The sequence below is a fragment of the Aedes albopictus genome, chromosome 2, assembly GCF_035046485.1.
Source record: "Aedes albopictus strain Foshan chromosome 2, AalbF5, whole genome shotgun sequence".
NCBI lineage: Eukaryota > Metazoa > Arthropoda > Insecta > Diptera > Culicidae > Aedes > Aedes albopictus.
In genome coordinates this window covers 245,589,230-245,611,269 of record NC_085137.1, presented here as the reverse complement: position 1 = coordinate 245,611,269, position 22,040 = coordinate 245,589,230, and the positions used below count along the sequence as shown (strand labels likewise).

The following is a 22,040-nucleotide window of genomic DNA, read 5'->3' as shown; positions in this document are numbered from 1 at the left end:
CCTCCACAAGTGACCGAGATTGTGAACGCGATCTATGTGCTGCTATCGAAAGTGCTTTACCATCCACTATGACAATGACGGAAGTCATTGAGGGCTCAGAAAATGATGCTGAATTGCGGAAGCTGCGAGATGCGATCAATTCAGGAAAGTGGAATAGCGAATTGAAACATTACCAACCTTTTCAAGATGAGTTGTGCTGTGTAAGGCAAGTTGTTCTTCGACTGAACAAAATAGTCATCCCCGAGGCTCTCCGTAAAAGAGTTCTGGATCTTGCACACACTGGTCATCCGGGGAGCAACAAGATGAAACGCCGGCTGAGAGCATCAGTTTGGTGGCCAGGATTAGACAAAGAGGTGGAGCAAAGGTGTAAGAGGTGTATTGAATGCCAAGCCGTAGGACGGAGCTCCAATCCGGAGCCTTTGCAGATTCGAGCAATGCCTGCGAAGCCATGGAGCCATCTTTGCGCTGATTTTCTTGGACCGCTCCCGAACGGAAAATACCTGTTTGTGTTAGTCGATTATTACAGCCGATATTGTGTGGTAGAAACAATGTCCAATACGTCTTCTGCAGCGGTGATTCAACGACTGGAGCGAATATTCACACGACTGGGTCTACCGGATGTGTTGACTACAGATAATGCCTCAAATTTCTGCAGCCAACAGTTCAAGGATTATTGTGTCGATACCGGAATCAAACTAGCTCATACAACGCCGTATTGGCCAGCTGCGAATGGCGAAGTCGAGCGGCAAAATCGATCGATTCTGAAGGTTTTAAAGATCGGACAGATGCAAGGGGAAAGTATGGAGCGGTGTTTGCAGGAGTATCTTTACATGTACACCGTTACACCACATTCTGTTACTGGAGTGTCACCAGCGGAGTTAATGTTTGGAAAACGATTCAGGGATAAGTTCCCGCAAGTGGGTGAAGATCCGATATTGGAAGACGAGGTCAAGGATCGAGACCTGATCCACAAATATCGAGCAAAACAGTATCGCGACAGAAGAGTTAATGCACAACCATCCGACATTGAAATAGGAGACCATGTGTTAACACTTATGTGGCCGGCAGGGTACCCGGGTACCTTTTTCAATTTCAAATCTCGATATTTTAATGGTTATTGAGACTAGGATGTTGAAACTCTGTTAGATCTTAGAACTCGTGAATATACGTCTATTCATGGGGTTGACCGAATTTTAAAGTGAGGAGGGGCAGGGGGAGGGGCTCCTGCATTTTTTTATTACGTGGAAGGCCGGCAGGGTACCCGGGTACCCACGAAATTGAAATGATCATATCTCCGTCAATTTTTCATCGATTTTGGAAATTTTTAGCTCATTCAACTCAAAAACTCATCATCTATCGGGAAAATATTTGGTTAGACCGATCTAATCACCGTAGGTTTCGGGAAATCCATATTTTTGGGAGCATGTCCTTATACCATATTGAAACCCACATTGTTAAGGCTAGGATACCTTAAAGTGTTTATGGTCAACCATGGCCCCACGGGAAGCGTGTTCCGAAATCACAGTTTCAAAGTCAACACGTTTTATGATTCCAGGCCGGTCAGATACAATATGCCAAAGCAATTTTACGATGCTTGATACCGAAATTGCTACTAACCTACCGAAAATCCCGTATATTGTATTGTATAAAAACATGGATCCGGAAATCCGGATTTTCCGGTACCTATGGTGATCGGACCGGTCCAACCAAATAAGATCTCGATAGATAATGAGTTTCTGAGTTGAATGAGGCAAAAACTTTTAAAATCGGTGGAAAAATCGCTAAGATATGATCATTTCCATTTCGTGGGTACCCGGGTACCCTGCCGGCCTTCTACGGGTGTTTTTTTTGCTGGCCACACTACGGTTAATGCGGCAGCAACACAGAGAGAACAAGCTAGCTCCAAACTATCATCCTGACCCGGCTGTAGTAATCGATAAGAACGGAAGCTGCGTGACAGTGAAGACAGGAGAAGGGATATACCGCCGGAATTCCTCACATCTAAAAAGGATCCCACGGGAGCTCAACGAGCGGAATAGTTCAGCGGAAGTCCAAGAATCACCTATATCCGGACCAAGCAAGCAAACTCAGATAGCATCCGATTCATCGTCTACCTCAGCAGGACAGGAACAAGTCACAAGAACAGAACACGAACATTGGGAACCACCGAGGAATGCTACAGCGATCGAATTACCAGAGGCTGGAGCAATGCGTTCAAGGCGACAAGTTAAGATTCCGGTTAAGTACAAAGACTATGAAATGTAAATGAATGATTTGAAAGATTTTGAGTGTTGTTTGAGAAAGGGAGAAGATGTAGTGTTGTATCTGGGAACACTGGGAGTGGAGAGTTAAGGAGAGGCAGAATGTGACAGAGGGATTAATAAAGAAGTACTCGGGTTGTAACCACGCGTTTCCTTGTGTATCCGAATATTACACTACAGGTCCGACTATAGAATGCTATCCTGACACAAAATGAATGCCTTTTGCACTATTTATTTCAATGAACAACGTACTATCATAAAAGCCTGATATAAGTGACAAAGTGTAGTGTGTAGAATTCCGAGAAATATTGAGGAGAAATTTGTGTATCGGATAGTTAGGAACGAAAAGGTAGTTGAGTTTTCATGCATGATCTTCGATATGTATTGAGCTAGAGAGTGGCGAGATACTCAGACAACCAGCAAAGGAGAGATATTTGCATGCACATAAATGGGCGAGCTCGTTCCATGCTATTGCTTTATTATGAAAAGTTAAAGAATGTTATGAAATAATGTGGTGTGTTGAGAGTACATTTTTGTGATAACCGTAAACGTGTTATGCTAGTATATTGTTAAGCAGACCCTTCCTTCATAAAATAAACGTTGTTTATGAACGACCTTTGACGTGATGATATAATAAAGCTATACCTTGAATTTTCAAGACCACACATCTAAAGTTGATCGATTGGTAACTGACTGACCCATCGACCAACTTTCCAGTGCGAATCGTCATTTGATTGTTCAGATTTGTGGTTTGTAAATTTCAAGTTGTGGATTCTATATGTTTACTGTGGAATCACCGAACTATCCACAGTGAGAAAGGTTTTGACCACTCCCAGTCATCCTTTCAAGCGATGCATTATGCATTTTCATCGATATCGTATAATCATTCAGTAGTCAGAGCAACCAGCAAATTGCACAAGTCTAAGCTAATCCAAGATATAAGCTGATGTTAAATATTTATTATTATTATTATGTGGATTATGTGGATGTTATTATTATTATTATGTGGATAGTAAATTTAGCGTGAATTTGAAAAGATCTTCAATCAATTTCAATTTTGAAACAATTTGTTATCTATGATCACTAAATTTAACAGTACATAATTCCTAGAACTCATATAGTTATGGCCAATGCCCCCTACCTTGAATAAGAATGTGTCAAAGCCCTTTATTCCAATTATACACTTCATCGTCGCATGCAGCCATTAGAACCGAGCCGGCTAACCAGAATCGAATGTCGCGCTCCACAACTGTTATTCCGCTCAGGTATCGGCATGTTTGCTATTGTTCTTAAAACATTTCATTTGCATTGTTTGCCGTTCGATGCGTAGGATATCAGGCAGAATAATGCACGGACAGGTTTAAGCTTCAAAACGGCCAGATGCCACCACCCACCACCACAGACCGACGGAGAGCTGTTAGTCAATGCAATGGACGGATCCAGGTGAACGGCTGGTTCATTCAGTCGAAATTGTTTGAATAGTCCCATTAAAGTAAACAGGAAACAAGGCAGCGAAAAGCTTTGCTATCTGCAGACCTCGGTCTGTTCGCTTTGCGCTCCATTTGCACTTGAGCCACAGACAAACAGAGGGTGGCCGGCCATAGTGCTCATGTTTGTTTTCATTTCGGTTGCAAACCGTAGGGCACAGTGTTGTTATAATTCCGTTCAACTCCTTTGTCCGTACAGATAATCGGAGTTATGGGATTAGGACCGGTAGTGTGTGACATGGGATATGAATAAGGCATCAGAAAATTAATGCTCTGAAGCTTTGGCGAATGCTTGTACATATTCGCAGTGCAAGAACAACTGCGAATGCAAATGCCTGCCTACAATGGAAATAAGATATTAACTCGGTTCTCGTATGGTCGGTCTATTGTGCCTTAAATAAACATTCTGGTCATGGGAAGACAGACAACTGCAGATTTCCTGCTGTATTAGGCTGTACAAATGCACTCAGCCAAATAACCTTAAAATTTCCATAAGGCCCAACTTATGAAACGGCCTTTAAATAATTCATAATGATTCGGATGAATTTCACAAGGTCACTCTATGACGTAAAATCGTCTCAAAGTTTGGCTTTTATTCATGTTTAGCAACATGGTATTCTCAAGCGTCGGTAGCCGTGTGGATAAAATACGGGCTCGGTGATCCCGACGTTCATGGATCGAATCCAGTCTGCTTCATTTTGAGATTTTTTTGTTCTTTTCATAAGTCTATCTTATGAAATTTGTCATAGCAAGCACGATCAATTTTCATAAGGTATTTTTATGCCATCCATAAGAATTAGTTATAGCAAATTTTCATAAGGTATTTCGATGAATTTCGCTAGTTTTTTTCGCTGAGTGTGGATTCAATCACAAACACTATGTAGAAAGACTGCGACATGATTGTGTGCTTCTAGGTGATATAAAGGTTAGTTTTGAAGATTTATGTTATGCTCCCATTTATTTGTTTACTTTTTCAATGTTTTGAGTATTAATACTTACTTGTTTTAGATGGAATTTTTTCTTCATTTTATTTTATTTTCCCATAACATGTAATCTATATATACATATAAAAATGAATGTCTGACTCTTATGGATTCGGAAACTACTGGACCGATTGGCATGAAAATTTGTATGTGAGTACTTTTGCGGCCGGGGAAGGTTCTTAGCATAGTGTGAGACTCCTCCGGTCTCTGAAAAGGGGAGCTCCAATACAGATGAAGTTAACCAACTGGGATCTCCTTACTGATTTGGTTGCAGCCAAATTTCACGGATACTCACCATCCATTGACACTCCACGTGATTTGAATGATGCCGTTGCTACTACAACGAACTTCATCATGGAAAGTTTTGAAGAAATCGGATAAACAGAAACCTTCTAAATCTAACGAACTTCGTTTACGGACGTGCAGCATTTTCAGTCGTCGAAAAGCGCAAATTTTAACCCTCGAGTAATCGCGCTGTTGTATTTTGTACAACACGTTGAAAAAAAACTCGCTTTTTGTACTCCGCTTTAGTGTGGTGCTGACGCAGGTAGCCAACCGCGCGAGTTACGGAAGGTTAATATCGAAAAAATAAAGTGATTTTCGTTTTGATACCTAAAGGAAGTACCGAAAGGAAGTATTTGTTCGACGGAAGGTTCTAGAACCGGTGTGGTCTGAAAGTTTTTGACTACCCGATCCACTCGTCTGGATGATAGGAGCTCGGGAGTGTATCTCAACGCGCTCCAAAAATTGTGTCAATTGTGTGGAATTTGGGAATTCGCTCCCAAGCACGAATCACCCAATGGCCTGTTGACTGCTGCACCGGGAGATGCGTCTGACCTGTCCGACCGTACACTGAAGAAAGAGGAAATATTCGTTCGCTGTTCACTTACACGCTAAGCTCAGTTTACCTTTTTTCCAAAAAGTGCACAACCGCAAATATGCGTAAATGATACTCAAATATAGGTAAACAAGACTCAAATATGGGTAGTGTGTACCTAAATATGAGTAATTGTAACCCAAATATGGGTAAATATTACCCATAAATGCGAATGTGCACTTTTCCAAAATATGAGTTTTATTTACTCATATTTGCGTAAAGTTTACGCATATTTGAGTAAAATTTACCCATATTTTAGAAAAATAGGTAAACTGACCTTAGCGTGTACATCGGCAGAGGCCGTGTTGCTAGTCGCGTGGCATGGATTGACCGTCGACTGACAGCTAGTCTAGGGGTGTCTAGGACATAATGTTATACTGGGCAATAGGGTATAAGACAAATTGGTTCAAAATTAACTGAGTTATAACAGAAAAGTGCCCAAAATAGGAGCTCTCCCGAGATGGTTCCACTTCCCTATATACCCAAATCTTGACGGGATATTAATATTAAGTTAATTCCGAAAGTGGTTCGTGCGTCGTATGAAGAAGCACAGAGTTTCAGACCTATCAGTTTGATCTCTTTACTTCTGAAATGTTCCGTGATGTTCATCTGGCCAACATGCCTCTCAATGTAAAACAAAGTGCCTACCAATCTGGAAAGTCCACTGTGACTTTTTTACACAAGATTGTTTACGATATTGAGAAGGCATTCGCTCAAAAGCAATCCTGCTTGGGTGTTTTTTTAGATATCGAGAGGGCCTTTGACAACGTGCCTTTCGATGCCATATTGGAAGTCGCACGGGGTCATGGTATATCTCCAATGATTTCAAATTGAATTCACCGAATGCTCAAAAACCGACATTTCGCATCCACATTGCGTCATGCAGCGATTGTGGATGTTTGTGGATGCCCCCAAAGGGCGATGCAAATACCGTCTACAGATACTCGATCTATTACAGGAAACTCCTGTGAACCGCAGATCAACACCTCGTCGATTCCACTTTTGGTGAATTAGGACAAAATTGTCCTTGTTCCAAGTGATCTTACACGCCAAGACGCTTTCAGCAAAATTTTTGCTAAATTCTGCCAAACTGAAAGGTTCAGAAAATGTGTTTGCAAAACTTTTGGCAAAATTTGCTGAATTTCAGCAAAACCTTGCTGGTTATCAGTAGATTTTATTGAACAAACCAGCAAATTTTGCTGAATTTCAGCAAATATTATGCTGAAACTTTCGGCTTGGGAAAAATTCAGCAAAAAATATTTAGGGTGTATTGCGCACCCCACTGGACCCCTTTCGCAGTTAGTGCGGGATCCTGAATAAAACTGCGATTTTGCATCGAATCGTTTCGGCGTCTTCTGCGCACTTATGCATTGCAAGGTGCTCCCTTTTACTTTACCTCTTCCTCGGGTAAATGGTGCACACGTTCGATCGTGTTCATCGCCATCGCCAAAATTTCTCAAATGGAGGAGAACGTGCCTCTGGAGCAGTGAATCAAAATTCAACCATCGCGCAACAATAACGACAATGTCGCAACCTGAATTTGTTGCGGCATTCTTCCCAATGCGACAAAGGTTTGTCCCAACTTGAACAGAATAGGACAAAGATCGTGCACTACGAGTTTAGAGATTTTTAAGCCTTAGATTGTGATTTTGGAGCGGTAACTTCGTGTCGGTAAACACTGCAACGCTGCTGAAGATGTATTATACTTACCAGTTGGGATGAAGAGTAATCGCCGCGTCTTGTTTGTTGCTTGTTTTGTGCCTCTTTTGTCTGACAATTCTCTTCACTGCGCTGGAGCCCAACGTATCTAAATACCAAGGTAAGAGATTCCCGCAAATGTCAAAAATGAGACTCACCAACACATCTGCGTTGGTTATGAAAAGTTGGTGTTTTTACACTAAAATGTAATTATTTCAGCGAAGTTTGTGAAGTTTTATTTGTTTCTAAATGCTGAAAAAATATGTTTAGAACCAATTAAAAAAAAAATTGTTACCGATTTTCAAATGGCGATATTTCCTGTTTTATTGCATGGAGGTCACATTTAATCCAGTGAGATGCAATTAAATGTCTTCTAAGATGGGAGTGCTTAATTTCTTAAGAAAGTTTGCTAAATAGTGATTCGCCCATACAAATCAGCGCAAACTTCATAACTTTTTTTTGCTTGTTTCCTTTTCTCACTAATCCGTGAATATTTGCGGGAATCTCTTACCTTGGTATTTAGATACTTTGGCTGGAGCCGGCCTACTGATACCTGATACCCTATATCAGGGGTTTTCAGACATTTGGGATCGCGGTGCATTTTTTCGAAATAAATCGCTCCGCGGTGCACATGTTCAATATTGTTAAAAAAAACAATTCCAAATTCGTTAAAAAAGCTGTCGTATTTTTCATATCAATTCCGAGGTGCTCATCATTAGTGTTTCCCCCATCAATTATGACACTGTTTTACGTTTTTTCATCACTTATCGGAGCATAATGAAGTGACACAGTTATTTGACTTGGAATATTTCTTGCTCAGAATTTTCTGGAAATTTTCAGACAAGATCTTTATGAATGCTGAATGAAATCTTGAGCCGAAATAGTGTTTTTTTTTATTCGTGAATTATAAATTAGGCTAATTCTTCACACCCGAATTAGTGGCGTTTTGTTTTAAAGAAGCTCGGTGAAGTCCTTCTAAGACTACTGCATTATTTCTAGCAGTCGCGTCTCGTAACCTCACTTTTTACCTGTTCGACGACTCTAAAACTGGAATTTACGGAGAATTCAGAATCAGAATCAAATTTAACATGGACGGAAACGACAATTCTCGTGCTTTTCTACAAATTACGAGCTAGTTTGATGACAACATTCAAGAATTAAAGTTCGTTCGACAGGTAGGTTTGAGGTTAGGGAATCGCCACTAGAAATTTTTTGATGAACGTTTTTCCAAGACTTTTACAGAATTTCTGACAAATTTCTAGCAAGACACTTGGTAGCTTTATTTTCGGAACTTCGGGATATATTGACAATATTTTTGATAAATTTCTCTCTTGTTAATTCGGAAGAAGTTGTGTGTTCACATGATTTCGAGATCTGTGATATATTCCTTCTCTGGTATTGAGCAAGGCCACAGAAATATTAGTAAGATTTCTTCTGAGATTTTTTTAGCGCATTCATTGAAGATACATTGCGAATGCCTTGTAGGGTAGGTATTTGTGAACATCCATTACGAGCTCTTCGAAAAATATTGTATTTATTAGGAGAGTTTCGGCAGACTTGTTCCATGATTCTTCTTCTTCTTCGCGAATATCTGAGACTGTTTATGTTGGATTCAAGGTTAACTCGCCGGCTGGAATAATGGAAATTTTACTCTCGATCCCCTGGAGCACCTTACAATAGCTCAGTTGTTCTAATTAATTCGAATTATTTTTCATGAAATAGGTAATAAATGTAGATTTAAACTCAAATATGCTGCGGTGCACTTGCCATGGCTTTGCGGTGCACCAAGTGCACCGCGGTGCACGATCTGAAAACCGCTGCCCTATATCACTCCGTAGGATTCAATCGGTTCCAAGAGCGACATTTAAAATTAGAGTTCCTGTAAAATTTGATTAAAACCGCCCAATATATTATCCACAGCAGATTCACATATAATAAAAAGGCTTATTTTCTGTTATTTATGACAATATTGTGCACTCAATAAAACATCACGTCAGGATATATGAGCACCACGATATAAAAAGTAAATTTTGCAAAAACGATGCAACCGCGACCTGCTGCTCTGCATGCTCTCTGGTATGCACCTGGCTGGAGCCTGGAACCGTGTACTATCAAGCGATGACTGAATAGGGGCCTGTCGATGTTATCTAGCATTCATTAGCCGGTAAAAAATCGAATCTCTTTGCGAACTCTAAAACACAGCAATAAGCTTTCTATGCTATCTAGCGATTCGAGCGCCGCACAACTTCGAAGCGTGCGCTGCTGTTGCTGCTGCTGTGGGCCATTTATTCAACTTTAAATTGCAATTAAAATTTCATTAAAAAACCCTGTCCGTGAGTTCGGTGCATTCCGGCAGCAAGCGTACGTACGACGCGCAGACTAGTGCTGAAGGCATAATTTATGGCTGGGAATTATGGAGTGGAAAAATAATATCGGAGGTTTATAATTTATATGCGTTCTGGGTACGCAAGCAAACAGAAAGCTGAATGCTTTATTTGTGGGGCGAGGTATGGCTTTAAACTGCAATTCATGTCCTCGCGACCAAAGTTGTGGGATTGAGATCGAAATGCAGGGTGGAAAATCCCGTTGTCGGCGCTTTATGATAAACCAACTATGTAAAATTGAACTGCAGCAGGGGGCTTATAGTGATCGATACCAGTAAATTTTGTCATAGTTAGGAGTTCAAAATGAGAAGAGTGGAAAACGAGCGCTATATTGAGAAGTATAAAAAAACATGTTGAGTCAACAACTTGGAGGAGATTCCAAAAACCTTAGAAAATCGGGTGACCAACCCAGGTGAGAACTTTGGTCACACGCTGATAGGAAAAGGAAAGGAAGGGGGGGGGGGGGGTTGAAGGATCGCACAACAGCTCCGTGATAGGAGCTTTCGGAAAGCTTACTATCGCGCAGGGGAACAAAGCCCAAAATGCCAAGATGGGGTAAAATGGCCCAACTGATAACATCATTCCTGAATGGGACTTGATCATTACTATAGGTGAATGGTGTCATGATATGTTTGCATCGAACATTCTTCTAGAAGCTAGGCCACCAAACCCACGAGAAATCTCTTGATTTCCCAATGAAAATTGTCTACTTCCGGTTTTTCGTGCTTGCAATTAAGGTTTTCTGGTGATTTTATTACCAGCCAAGTCTTTCCAACGAGATTGAGGCACACATGGAGACGCATGGTTGTTGATGTCTACGTTTTCGATGTTAGGGGTCATTCAAATATTACGATTATCGTTTTGCGGGGAGGGGGGTAACACTCCATTTATTGAGTATACGAAAAAAAAAAGCGGGACAGAGGGTGGAAAAGTAGTCAGAAATGCCCGAAAACTGATGGACGTAATTTTTGAATGTTTTCATGAAGTGGCATCTTACCCCATGGCAGATGGTGGTTTTGCACCACTTCCGTTTTACGAATCAGTTTTTAAAACCGCTAAAAATCAATGAAAATGCAATGGTTTAGTGAATAGTTTTGCTGAAGTATCGAGCAAATATTGTCTGGTTGATGTTACCAATTCTAAAGCCTAATAAATGAGGCTAATTATCATTGAAAACGATGAAAGTTTGAAAAATGGCATTTTACCCCACTTGACCCTACGCACGTGGAAAGGAGTCGAAGAAACGAATTTGGAGGAGAAGAACGCAGCACGGGTGGTAATGCTGCAGTAAGGAACCTGGCAGAACGTGGAACGTTACAAACAGAAGCAGAAGCAGTAGACCCGCCGATTGCGAGGAAATGGAACTTCTGTGCCGTTGACATGAAACATGGAAGTTCTACGAGAAGCTCAACGCATCTCGCAACGGCTTCATGGCGTAAGTCGAAATATGCAGGGATAAGAACGGAAGCCTCTCGATGGATGGACGTGAGGTGATCGAAAGGTGGAAGCAGCACTTCGACGAGCACCTGAATGGCGTTGAAGACGTTGGCACAGGAGACCACGACAACGCTACGGTGGGAACGACTACGCCAATGCAGCAGAGGACGGAAATGAGCCAACTCCCACGCTGAAGGAAGTTAAGGATGCAATTCACCAGCTCAAAGCCAACAAAGCAGCTGGTGATCGCTGCCCAAGCCACGACGTCAAGATCATCAAATATTGACTTATAGGTGACCTACACGCTCAGGTAGGCCAGGAGGAGGAATTCAGACCGACGATTGGAAAGTTCAGCGCCCACCAGCAGACGAGTGAAAACGGCCTAAGTCTCATTGATTTCGCCGCCTCCAAAAACATGATCATACGTAGCACCTTTTTCTAACACAGCCTCTCTTATCGTTACACCTGGAGATCACCACAGGAGACGAAATCGCAAATCGACTACATTCTAATTGACGGACGGCACTCCTCCGACATTATCGACTACTATCTGGTGATGGTCAAACTGCACCCAAAACTTTCCGTCATCAATAATGTACGGTACCGGCGACTGCCACGGTACAACCTTGAGCGACTGCAGCAACCGGATATCGCCTCAGCAGAATCTCGAGGCAGCGTTGCCAGACGAGGGCGAGCTCAATGTGACCCCTCTAGAGGACTGCTGGAGAACAGTTGAAGCAGCTATCAACGACGCAGCCGAGAGCACCATCGGCACAAGCAGTTTTATCAAAACATGTTTGAAGCATTTACATTTTGGAGATTTAAAAGTAGCAAAGCGATTTACTGCACATTCAATCGATATCTATCAAGTTCATATGAAGATGTAATATCCACACACCCGGAGAGGTGAGTAATGAGTATCAACTAAGTATTTTAGGAAATCATCATCAGAGGAAGTCAATTGCCACTCGAGGCATGACACGCGAGATTGCCATTTCATTTTTACTGAAAGTACCTAATATCTGGTAACAATGCATAATGCAAAACCGTAGAGCAAAGATAAAAAAAAGAGTATAAAATTCTGTGACATATGATGCACATGATTGGAGCGTGGGATATCTCAGAAGTTTACATGACATATCATGTAAAAGTCATAAAATATCATGTAAACTTCCATTATATGTCATGTAATTTAGCATGGCTCTGAGTGTTTACATGACATATAACACAAATTTACATGATATATCATGTAAACCATCATAACAATAAGTTCACATGACTAAAATGAAGTTTACATGACGTGTAAATCTCATTATTTTTATCTGTGAGGTGTTAATTAAAGCTAAGACACCTAGACAGAAATCCCCCTTGCGAAAGTAAGGTTCTTGGACTAAAACTGTTTTTTTATTCTGAAAATTGTTCTGAACTGTAATAATCAAAGCCACTACCCAAACTAGGCATTATCAAACTTTTACAATCACAACACAAGAAAAGCAGCGATAAAAACTAATTCGGTATCGATTGAAGAACCCCAGAGGCGAAGGTACACAGAGGACACTGTGTAAAACGCATAATGCGAAGAGTCATATATGTAGGTGATAATTAAAGCTAATAAACTACATACTAATAATCCTACACTTATGAGGCCCCGCAGTGAAGGATTAAGAATGATAGCTGATTCTCTAGGAGAAACACAAGGCCAACTGCACTATTGCTCCGGTTAGCGCAGTAAGGGCAAAATACTGTGGAGTTCGCCCAAGTACTCCACAGGCTTCGTTAAGCGGTTAGGATTTTATTAGTCCCCCTAGCCATTCATTCCTAGGCACGGTAAGCATATAGCTGCATCACACCATGAATTAAGGGTCACCTGATGAAGCGGGATTATAAGACATTTGCCCTTAATGACGCAGCCTTGCCTAATTGTTCTGTGAGTGCAGCTATAGCACCACTTGTACCTGTCGACAACACGAAGGGAGTGTGTTTTATGTTCCGTAGAAAGCATCGAAGCAGTATGCGAATGTTTTACGCAGCTTTCAATGATACACGGCACAAGATTGCGCCAGTGCCTGCAATACACAATGACTGGGATAGACATTTTGCTACTAAACAATGATTACAGCATACTAGCCAAGGTAAAACGCCTACAGGGAAGCATTTTTTTTTAAATAAGGCCGATACAAATGTTATTTTTCTTTCATGTCCGAGATTTCCCATCTGGTACGAAGGGGTATAAAAATAAATAAAAACGAAAATAAACCTGTTAAAAAATAAATAGTTATTTATGCAACAAGTTAAAAAATGATGATTTTTTCAGCACGAGTTGTACGTGATAAATACGACGAGTGTTGAAAAAATCATCATTTTGCAACTTGTTGCATATAAAGTTTTTTTTTTGTAATTGTAAAAATACATCTACAGTATAATCTTCTCTAGCCACACAAACGTGTATCAGCAGCAACCGCGTGCGAGCCTCTATGCGAGACAGGACGTAGTGTATAGTATTTTCTTCAATCAGGTAGACTATGGTAGGCCAACTGTCGCAAATTTTCAAGTCCCGTCGTCGTCATGCAGTATCATAAGCAGTGCCGGATTTAGGGGAGGGGGGGGGGTCAGGGGGGCCAGTGCCCCGGGCCCCCACATTTTGGGGGCCCCCACAAAATTCAACTTCACGAAAAAAAAAATGTAAAGCAAGAAAAAAAATAAGTAGTGCAAGAAATATCTCTTGATATGTTTTTTGTCATAAGAACTTCGAATTACTGTCTACTGCAAGATCTATGTGATATGTTGTGATTCTTTTGAGTAAGACTGCAAATATTTGTGCATCTATTTATAAAATTTCAATTTTGCCTCCAAAATATATTAACATTTATTTTTGGTGTGCATTTGCTTAAGAAAAATCACCGGATATCCTGAAAAAAAATACAACTAAATTCTAGAGGAATTCCAAACCTCTATAAATTACAGTTACAGAGTAAAGTTCCTGCTTAATTTGTTTGTTTATTTTTCTGTCAACTGTTTTTGAAAACATTTTGAAGAATATTCTACAAAGTTCTGGAAAGAATCAAAGGATTTTTTTTTTCGAAATTTAGAATTGTTTTTGGAACTCTTATGTTTGATTTTACTTAGACAGCTTACGACTTACAGAACACCAAATTAGCTAAATCATTTTTTAGAGGAAATCTAGCATGAATTTAAGGCAGATTATTGTGAAAAGTTTCAGTCCAAACTTTTTGAGTAGAGATTTGCTCACTGAAATGAGGATGAATCCATGGCGAACTCCAAACGAAATGGATTGAGAAAATTTCAGTAGAAATTTGTAGAGAAAATGGCTAAGAACTTGTATAGGTTTTCTGCTTAAAATTTTTAAGAAATTTAATAGAAAATTTTATTGAAAATGGAGTGAAAAATTCCTTCAGGAACTTATCATAAACTTCCTCCAAAATTTCTTTAGTATTTTCAATAAGAATATTCAATGCGATACCAGAGTAATGTGGAAGATTCTTTTGAAAGGCCGCCAAAACCTTCCCTAACAGTCGCGTTAGAACAAGTTTTTGTTAAGTGTTCCTTATTTATGGTGATCGACCAGCAAGTTCTCCAGAGATAGCCGCAGCAATCCAATATAAATTTTCTTTGGATTTCACAAAAACGACACCATCGATAACGCTACAAATTTTACTAGAAATTTCTTGAACATTTCAGCTATAAATTCTTGTAGTTTCTCTATGAACTCTGGCTAGAATTTCGACTCCCAGACAACCAGTAATCGTATAAGATGGTGCATAAGATGATAAGGTGGAGGCCATATGCGTGCATGCCTCCATTTAGGCGCATGTAAAATGTACGCATATCGCCTCCACTTTAGCATCCTTTATAACATCTTATACGATCACTGGTTGACTGGGCTAAATCAGAATTGTTAACTTTATATAATTATCATTAGTTTCACGCTAGAATTTTAGGTCTGTTATAAATCCATATATATAAAAATGAGTTTGAAGTCCCTTTGAGGCAACAAAACTCACGAACGGCTGAACCGATCAGGGTGACCCTTGCTGGGTTAGATTTGTATACATGGTGGCAGTGTTTATAAGTAGAAAAAGTAATAAAAATCATCTAAAAAAGGAGAATTGATAAAGTACTGATTTATCATGACCGGGAAAGAAAATCAACATGAACGAAATGAAACCAATCTAGAATGCCATGCTGTAATGACCTGTACATTTGTCAAACCACCACAACTTGGCAAGACAAAGTTTGCCGGGACAGCTAGTAGGTAATTCAATGGAAATTGACATTTTTCCTAGTTCTGCTTATTGTTATAGATTCACAATCTTCCACAACTACATTAATACCTTAACTAACATATATGCAAGAAAGATTAATATTTTTAGTTTTTTTTTTCATGTTATATTAGAAAAATTTATCTTCTTTATACAGGGCCCCCACAACGCTGTGGCCCCGGGCCCCCACATTTGTAAATCCGGCCCTGATCATAAGTAAAAGCAAAACTAGGTTCAATCACGGTTCAGCTTCTGCTTCCACTCCTGATTAGCAGTTCAAATCAGAATCTGAATCGTCCTGATTTGGATTCGAGCTGCTCAGTGTATGTAGAAGCAGCAACTGTATCTACGGAAGTAGCTGTACTTAACAAAAAGTGCAAGCTGGCAAAAGTGCCGAAAAGTGCTACTTTTCAGCACTCTAAAGAGTGCCGAAAAGTAGTACTTTTCGGCACCTTTGCTTCAGTGAAGAAAAGTAGGGCGTTTTATCATTATTACCGTGAGTGAAAAGTAGGGGAATACGCAATGCAATTACAAAAAAAAAATATATTCACTATTGAAACAATAATTTTTGTTTGTTTTCCATTGTCTATAGACTCCTGAGTTGGCAAGTTTTTTTTTTTCTTTTCTTTCAATATTTTGGGATTTTTGAAGAGCGTTGGAGGTCACAAAAACATATTAAATATTTGCAAGGGCCTATAAAGCCACATAAAAAAGTGTCGAAAAATGATAACGATTAGTTCCGTTCCCCCGCTACATCCTTGATCCTTACCTGACTCGTTCGGCAGTTTGCACGATTGCATATGTCGGCAGAGAGTCGCAAACTCGCCGACGTCCGGCAGTGTTTGATTGACTTGGCACATGTGTTTCGTGAATGCACCGGCGATGGCCGCCATCCGATCGAACGCCGTCATATTTATGTGCCCATTTGGGAGCCTGAAATCGGAAAGAGTAGGGTAGGGTCGTCAGTCAGTAGTGCGGTTGAAATGAATAATAATGCAATTAGGGTATCGCGCTACTTGGGCGGTGGTTTTCTTCGTCTGTTATTTTCGTCTGTTTTCCACTGTAACTTGGTCAATTTTGAACCGATTGACTTGAAATTTTGTACACGGGTAGATACTATACCTATCTCACCGCATTCCAAGAATTGTGTCAATTGGTTCAAGATTGACTGAGTTATAGTGGAAAACAGACGAATATAGAAGCCACCGCCCAAGTAGCGCGATTCCCTATCGGAATTAATCAATCTTGGGTGATGAAGTCCCGCAGGTGCAATTATGAACACTCCACGCCTGGTCAATATAACTCTTGCTGTATTGGTAGATATAGCTAGTTTTAGATATGAATGACGATTGTAATCAGTTCCAAAATTGTGTTGGAAAGCTCATTGGATTAGAGCTTGATCTGATGCGGAAATCTCTGAACAAGCTCGCACCCCTGCATGTGCGGTTGATGCGAGGCCAGCTGGTATGAAGAAAATACCATATTCATTAGTTTAAGTAGGTATGACACCGAATGATTTGTTGGGTCTGCGGTGCGGCACATAAACTCCTATAATAAATGGCGACGGTTTTAGTTAAAGAGGACCAGCAGAGGTATATATTATGGTTGAAAATTTTCGCTGACTATGGAAAGATGATGATAATTTATACCATGGTTATTACTAAAGACACTATATGCAAAGACACGAAATGTTCCAATTGGAATTCCAAATTTGCTGTCAATGTCATTCCAATCGAGCAGGAGACCTGTCAAACGCGCTTTAAAAGCATTGCTCGACAGCATCATCGTCATGACGCGACAATCATCATCAATAGCAACAATCATCAGATTTCGTGTCTTTAGCATACAGTGTCTTTAGTTATTACCCATGCCTTCAATGTAGGAGTTTTAACTTTAACGCCGACGCACAATAAAAAAAGTGAAAAGTTGTAAACTAGGATAAGCTAAAATTCAGTAAACTTTCTTCTAAATAGCAGAAACAACAAAATACCAAAACCAAACCCCTTAGGCTTCGCAATGAATTTGCTCGGTGTATCTGCATGGTTTCAACCGATAATCTCATAAGCGTATCCACATGACCTGATCGATGATGCGTATGTAATCAAGTTTGCACTCACTTGCATCCCGGTTTGCTGCATTTCCTTGACTCGAGGGTTGTTGACATTACGTAACACTCGCAAACAAGCGAATGTAGCAAAAATTTGTACAGAAAGTCACGCACTCGAGAGCCAACAGCAACCCCCCGGCGATAGGAGACCACCCACCAAACTAACATTGCCCAGTCAAGCTGTGTCAACTTGCTTGCCAGCTCGCCAGTACCTACGCAAAAGTAACAACCCGTGAATAACGCACCTGCTGTTGCACCGGTTGTCGCAAGTTGGATGCTGAGAGGGAGCATGTGATCCTTATGCACGGGTTTTATAGGTGACATGTGGTATTGTGACCTTTGCAATTTATTATTATTATTTCTTTATTATAGAGATTTTCAGCCCTAGGCTGGTTCATCTCTTACCTTTGCAATGATTTATACCTACGTATAAATACAGTGAACGATTCATGGCAGATTATTGGCGTTTTGAAATATTCTTTTTTGTCATAAAGTTTTGGCACTTCTGAGGAGATTTCAAAGTGGGATACGGCAGTACCAACCACTATGGAAAAGCATGGATTTCTACAAACAAAATTCCGTTGGAAGCTGAAGTTTTCCTTTGTACGTTTCACTTTGTATTGTCCGACGCTTTTCATCACATAACTAGTAACCCAAGAGGTTGTCGTCGACTTTAGACTAACATCTTGGAAGCCTTGCTGCGTCTCGTCTGTGACATGACGACTAAATCTGAACCCAAGAGATGGGTATCAAAATGAAAGATAACCAGTAATTAGGGATTTTTTACCAATTTGATATCCATTTTGGCCCGGTAGATTGGCTTAAAACTAGCCGGCCTTCTCCGAAATCTGTTTTGTAATATGTGTGCTGCTTAGGGGAGTTTTACCGGCTTTGTTGATCGAATGATTTGCCACACACGATCAAACATTGGTTATCGAAGGGATCTGTTCGGTCATGCGACCAGGTTCGACGCTCACTTCTATTAAAGCATCGTATTCTACAACGTGCTCGTTTTCGAGTTAGCGAGATCAAACAATTGTTGATACACAACTGATATGGGAGCAGCAAAACGGTGAGTCGATAAGGAGAGCGTCCAACATAGCTCTGGTCCTTACACGTTCCTACCTCATGCTTTCACAGGTCAAGCGATGACAAAGACCGCCAGCTAAGAGTTGTGTGCTTAGCTGGTAGTGCAGCCTGACTTCAGCTAGATGGAGGAAGTACGACCCGAGCGTCTGTGCGGCTCAAACAGCGTCTTGTCTGGCATCCAGCGGCTGAGGAAGAAATGCTGCATCACGCCCAGCTAGATCCAAGGTGATGGCTCCATCAGCGTGGTCGTCCCAGTGTTGGTTGGGACGCTAAACTGAACTGGCACGACGGCCCTCCGGCGAGACAGGATTGTTGGCGTAGGCCCAATAAGCCACTCGTAAAAATCCCCATTGCGAATAACATAGGAGAAACTGCGACTCGATACAATCGCCAAAGACCCACACGACGAAAAAAAGACTACGATTGGAAACTTGGAACATGGAATTGCAAGTCACTTAGTTTCGCAGGATGTGACAGGATTATCTATGGTAGTCCGAAGCACTTTCCTTCCCCGCAAAGATATCCACAAAGCCACCTGGAGATCCCCGACCATCAAACAGAAAACCAAATCGACCACGTTCTGATCGACGGTAAATTCTTCTCGGATATAAGCAATGTCCGCACATACCGCAGTACGAATATAGATTCGGATCACTACCTAGTCGCTGTATGCATGCGCTCAAAACTTTCGACGGCTTTTACCACGCGTCGAAGTCCACTACCGCGGTTCGACATCGAGCAGCTGCGTAACATAGCAGTTGCTCAAGACTACGCGCCGCGCAGCAGCTAGCAGTAGTGGCCCTACTAACGGAAGAGCAGCTTGGCGCAGCTAACTTGAAGATGGCTGGAGGGATATTCGATCCGCCATAGGTAGTACCTCGACTGCAGCAATAGGCTTCGCGACTCCGAATCACAGAAACAACTGGTACGACGGTGAATGTGAACAGTTGAAAAACGAGAAGAATGCAGCATGGAAGAGAATATTGCCACACCGTACGAGGGCGAATGAGGCAGAAGCGCCAGCAGGAAGAACGAAACCACGAAGCGATGGAAGAGTTGAACCGCACTAAGGACACACGAGACGCTGAACCGCTCGCGCAGAGGATTTGTGCCACAAGCCGACATGTGCTGAGACAATCACGGGAATCTTCTCACGAGCGAGCGTAAGGTGGTCGAGAGGTGGTGGCAGCATTTCGATGAGCACTTCAACGGCGACGTTCCTAGCACCGAAGGTGGCGTGGTAACAAATCTGCGTAGGACGAAAGATTTCCAGCTCCTAACCTCCAAGAGATTCAGGAGGAAGTTAGCCGGCTGAAAAACAACAAAGCCACTGGAGCAGATCAACTACCAAGCGAGTTATCAAAATACGGTGAAGAAGCACTGATGATAGCACTACACTACACTGCTCATTACCAAGATTTGGGAGGAGGAAGTATTACCGGAGGAATGGATGGAAGGTATCGTGTGTCCCATCTATAAAAAAGGACGACAAGTTGGGCTGCGGGAGCTACCGCGCGATCACACTACTGGGCGCTGCCTACAAGATACTCTCCCAAATTTTATGCCGCCGTCTATCACCGATTGCAGGAGAGTTTGTGGAGCAATTTCAGGCTGGATTCATGGGTGAACGCGCTACAACGGACCAGATGGTCGCCATTCACCAGGTCTTGCAGAAATGCCACGAATACAACGTGCTCACACATCACTTGTTTATCGATTTTAAATCGGCGTATGATACAATCGATCAGACCAGCAATGGCCGATTACCATCGAACAGTCAGACGATGTTAACTATCTACAAAACGCTGATTAGACCGGTCGTCCTCTATGGGCACGAAGCATGGACTCTACGTGCAGATGAAATACGAGATTTGGAGAAGGCGAAGGAACCACGAGCTGCATCAGCTGCTGTGAGAATCAACTATCGTCCACACCGTGAAAATCGGGAGGCTACGGAGAGCGGGTCACGTCATCAGGATGTCGGATAGCAACCCGACTAAAATGTTTCATGAGAGTCATCCGACCGGTACAAGAAGACGTGTTGCGCAGCGAGCTGAGTGGGTCGATCCAGTGGGGACGATCTGCGGACCCTTCGCTGAGTGCGGGACTAGAGACACACAGCCATGGACTGAGTAAAATGGAGACGACTACTATGTACAGCAGAGGTCAGTCCGGCCTTAGTCTGACCGGTAAGGTAAGCTAATAAGATCTACAAGCGTAACACTAGTTTACAGCATTTTTGAACTCGATAAGCTGATGATCGTTTTTGGTGTAGTATCGTGCCCTGAGTTCGAAAACGTGAAGGAAAAAAATTACAGTAGAGCGGATTTTTTTTCGACTTTCCATACAAGGTTGATGATTTGAAATCGATTTTTGTTCTATTTTTAAGCAAAGTCGTTCACTTCACACATCTCATTCTCCGTATTCAATGCTCCGATTGAGCTCAATTTTTTACTGTAACTCGCCTATATATGATATGTCAAGTGAACGTTGAAAAAGAATTTTTAAATTGTTTTTTTTTTGTCTTATTGAAAAAAAAAATACACATTTCTTTACTTGTTTCTTTATATATTTTAGGAAATTTTGCTAAAATTTAAGGAGATCGTCCCCAAAACTCGCCAGTATCTTGAATTTCATCAATCTGATGCAAAACCTGCATTCAGATGATCGAATGGTATTGAATTCAGCTTTTAATTTATGGAAACGCAAGATGTTTGAATTTTAATAAATTCCATATTTTAAAAAGTTGTAAAACTCAATATTGAGCTAAAACTCAAAAACTGTTCTACTTTAAATTTTTTGAATCACGGTTTCAAAATCAGCGCTAAATTATGCTTCAAAAATTTTGGTCATTGACAGAAGTTCACGACTTTCGTTTTATTTTGTTAACTAGTGTAATCAATGGATTGTTATTACATTAGTGATGCGGTGTAACATCCTACATGGTAGATAGTATTGTAGATTAAAAATTCCAAAGATGTCCTAGGTCATCCAAGAAATCTCGCGAATATAGGCCTTAAGTTGTACGAGCGTGATCAATGGGTTATTATATTACTGATACTATGCAACACCCTACATACCCATGAAAGATTCTTGGGATTTGGAACTTCGATTGGAACTGGGTGTTATTGCGTTGGAACGGCAATAAGTCTGAGATAGCCGTTCCAACGCAATTTGGAAATCAGTTTTTTTTTTCTCAGAATAGTGCTCCATGGACTTGTAGAATGCTGTACCGTATCAGTAATGTATTGTATTGTATAATCTATTGATTATGCTTGTAGATCTTACAAACTGCTTTCCAAAGGTATTCTAGGTCATCCAAGAACATCCGCGAGTAAAGGCTTGAAGGTTCAAAAGCGTACAGTGGGCTTCATGGCCGTGCGGTTAGGGGCGTCAGTCGTCTGGCCATTTCGCAAGCCCCGAAGTGTCAAACGGGA

The 22,040-nt window shown here is 41.2% G+C and overlaps 1 protein-coding gene across 3 annotated transcripts in view; it reads right to left on the bottom strand.

The window, feature by feature from the left end:
- The window catches only part of LOC109622889 (ras-GEF domain-containing family member 1B), a 190,224-nt gene that overhangs the window by 57,285 nt on the left and 110,899 nt on the right, over nt 1-22,040 (bottom strand). For all 3 annotated transcript variants that reach the window (XM_029858616.2, XM_029858621.2, XM_062851442.1), the window contains exon 10: nt 16,177-16,340. In XM_029858616.2, coding sequence (XP_029714476.2) covers nt 16,177-16,340 — 164 coding nt within the window. The remainder of the gene's footprint in view (nt 1-16,176; nt 16,341-22,040) is intronic.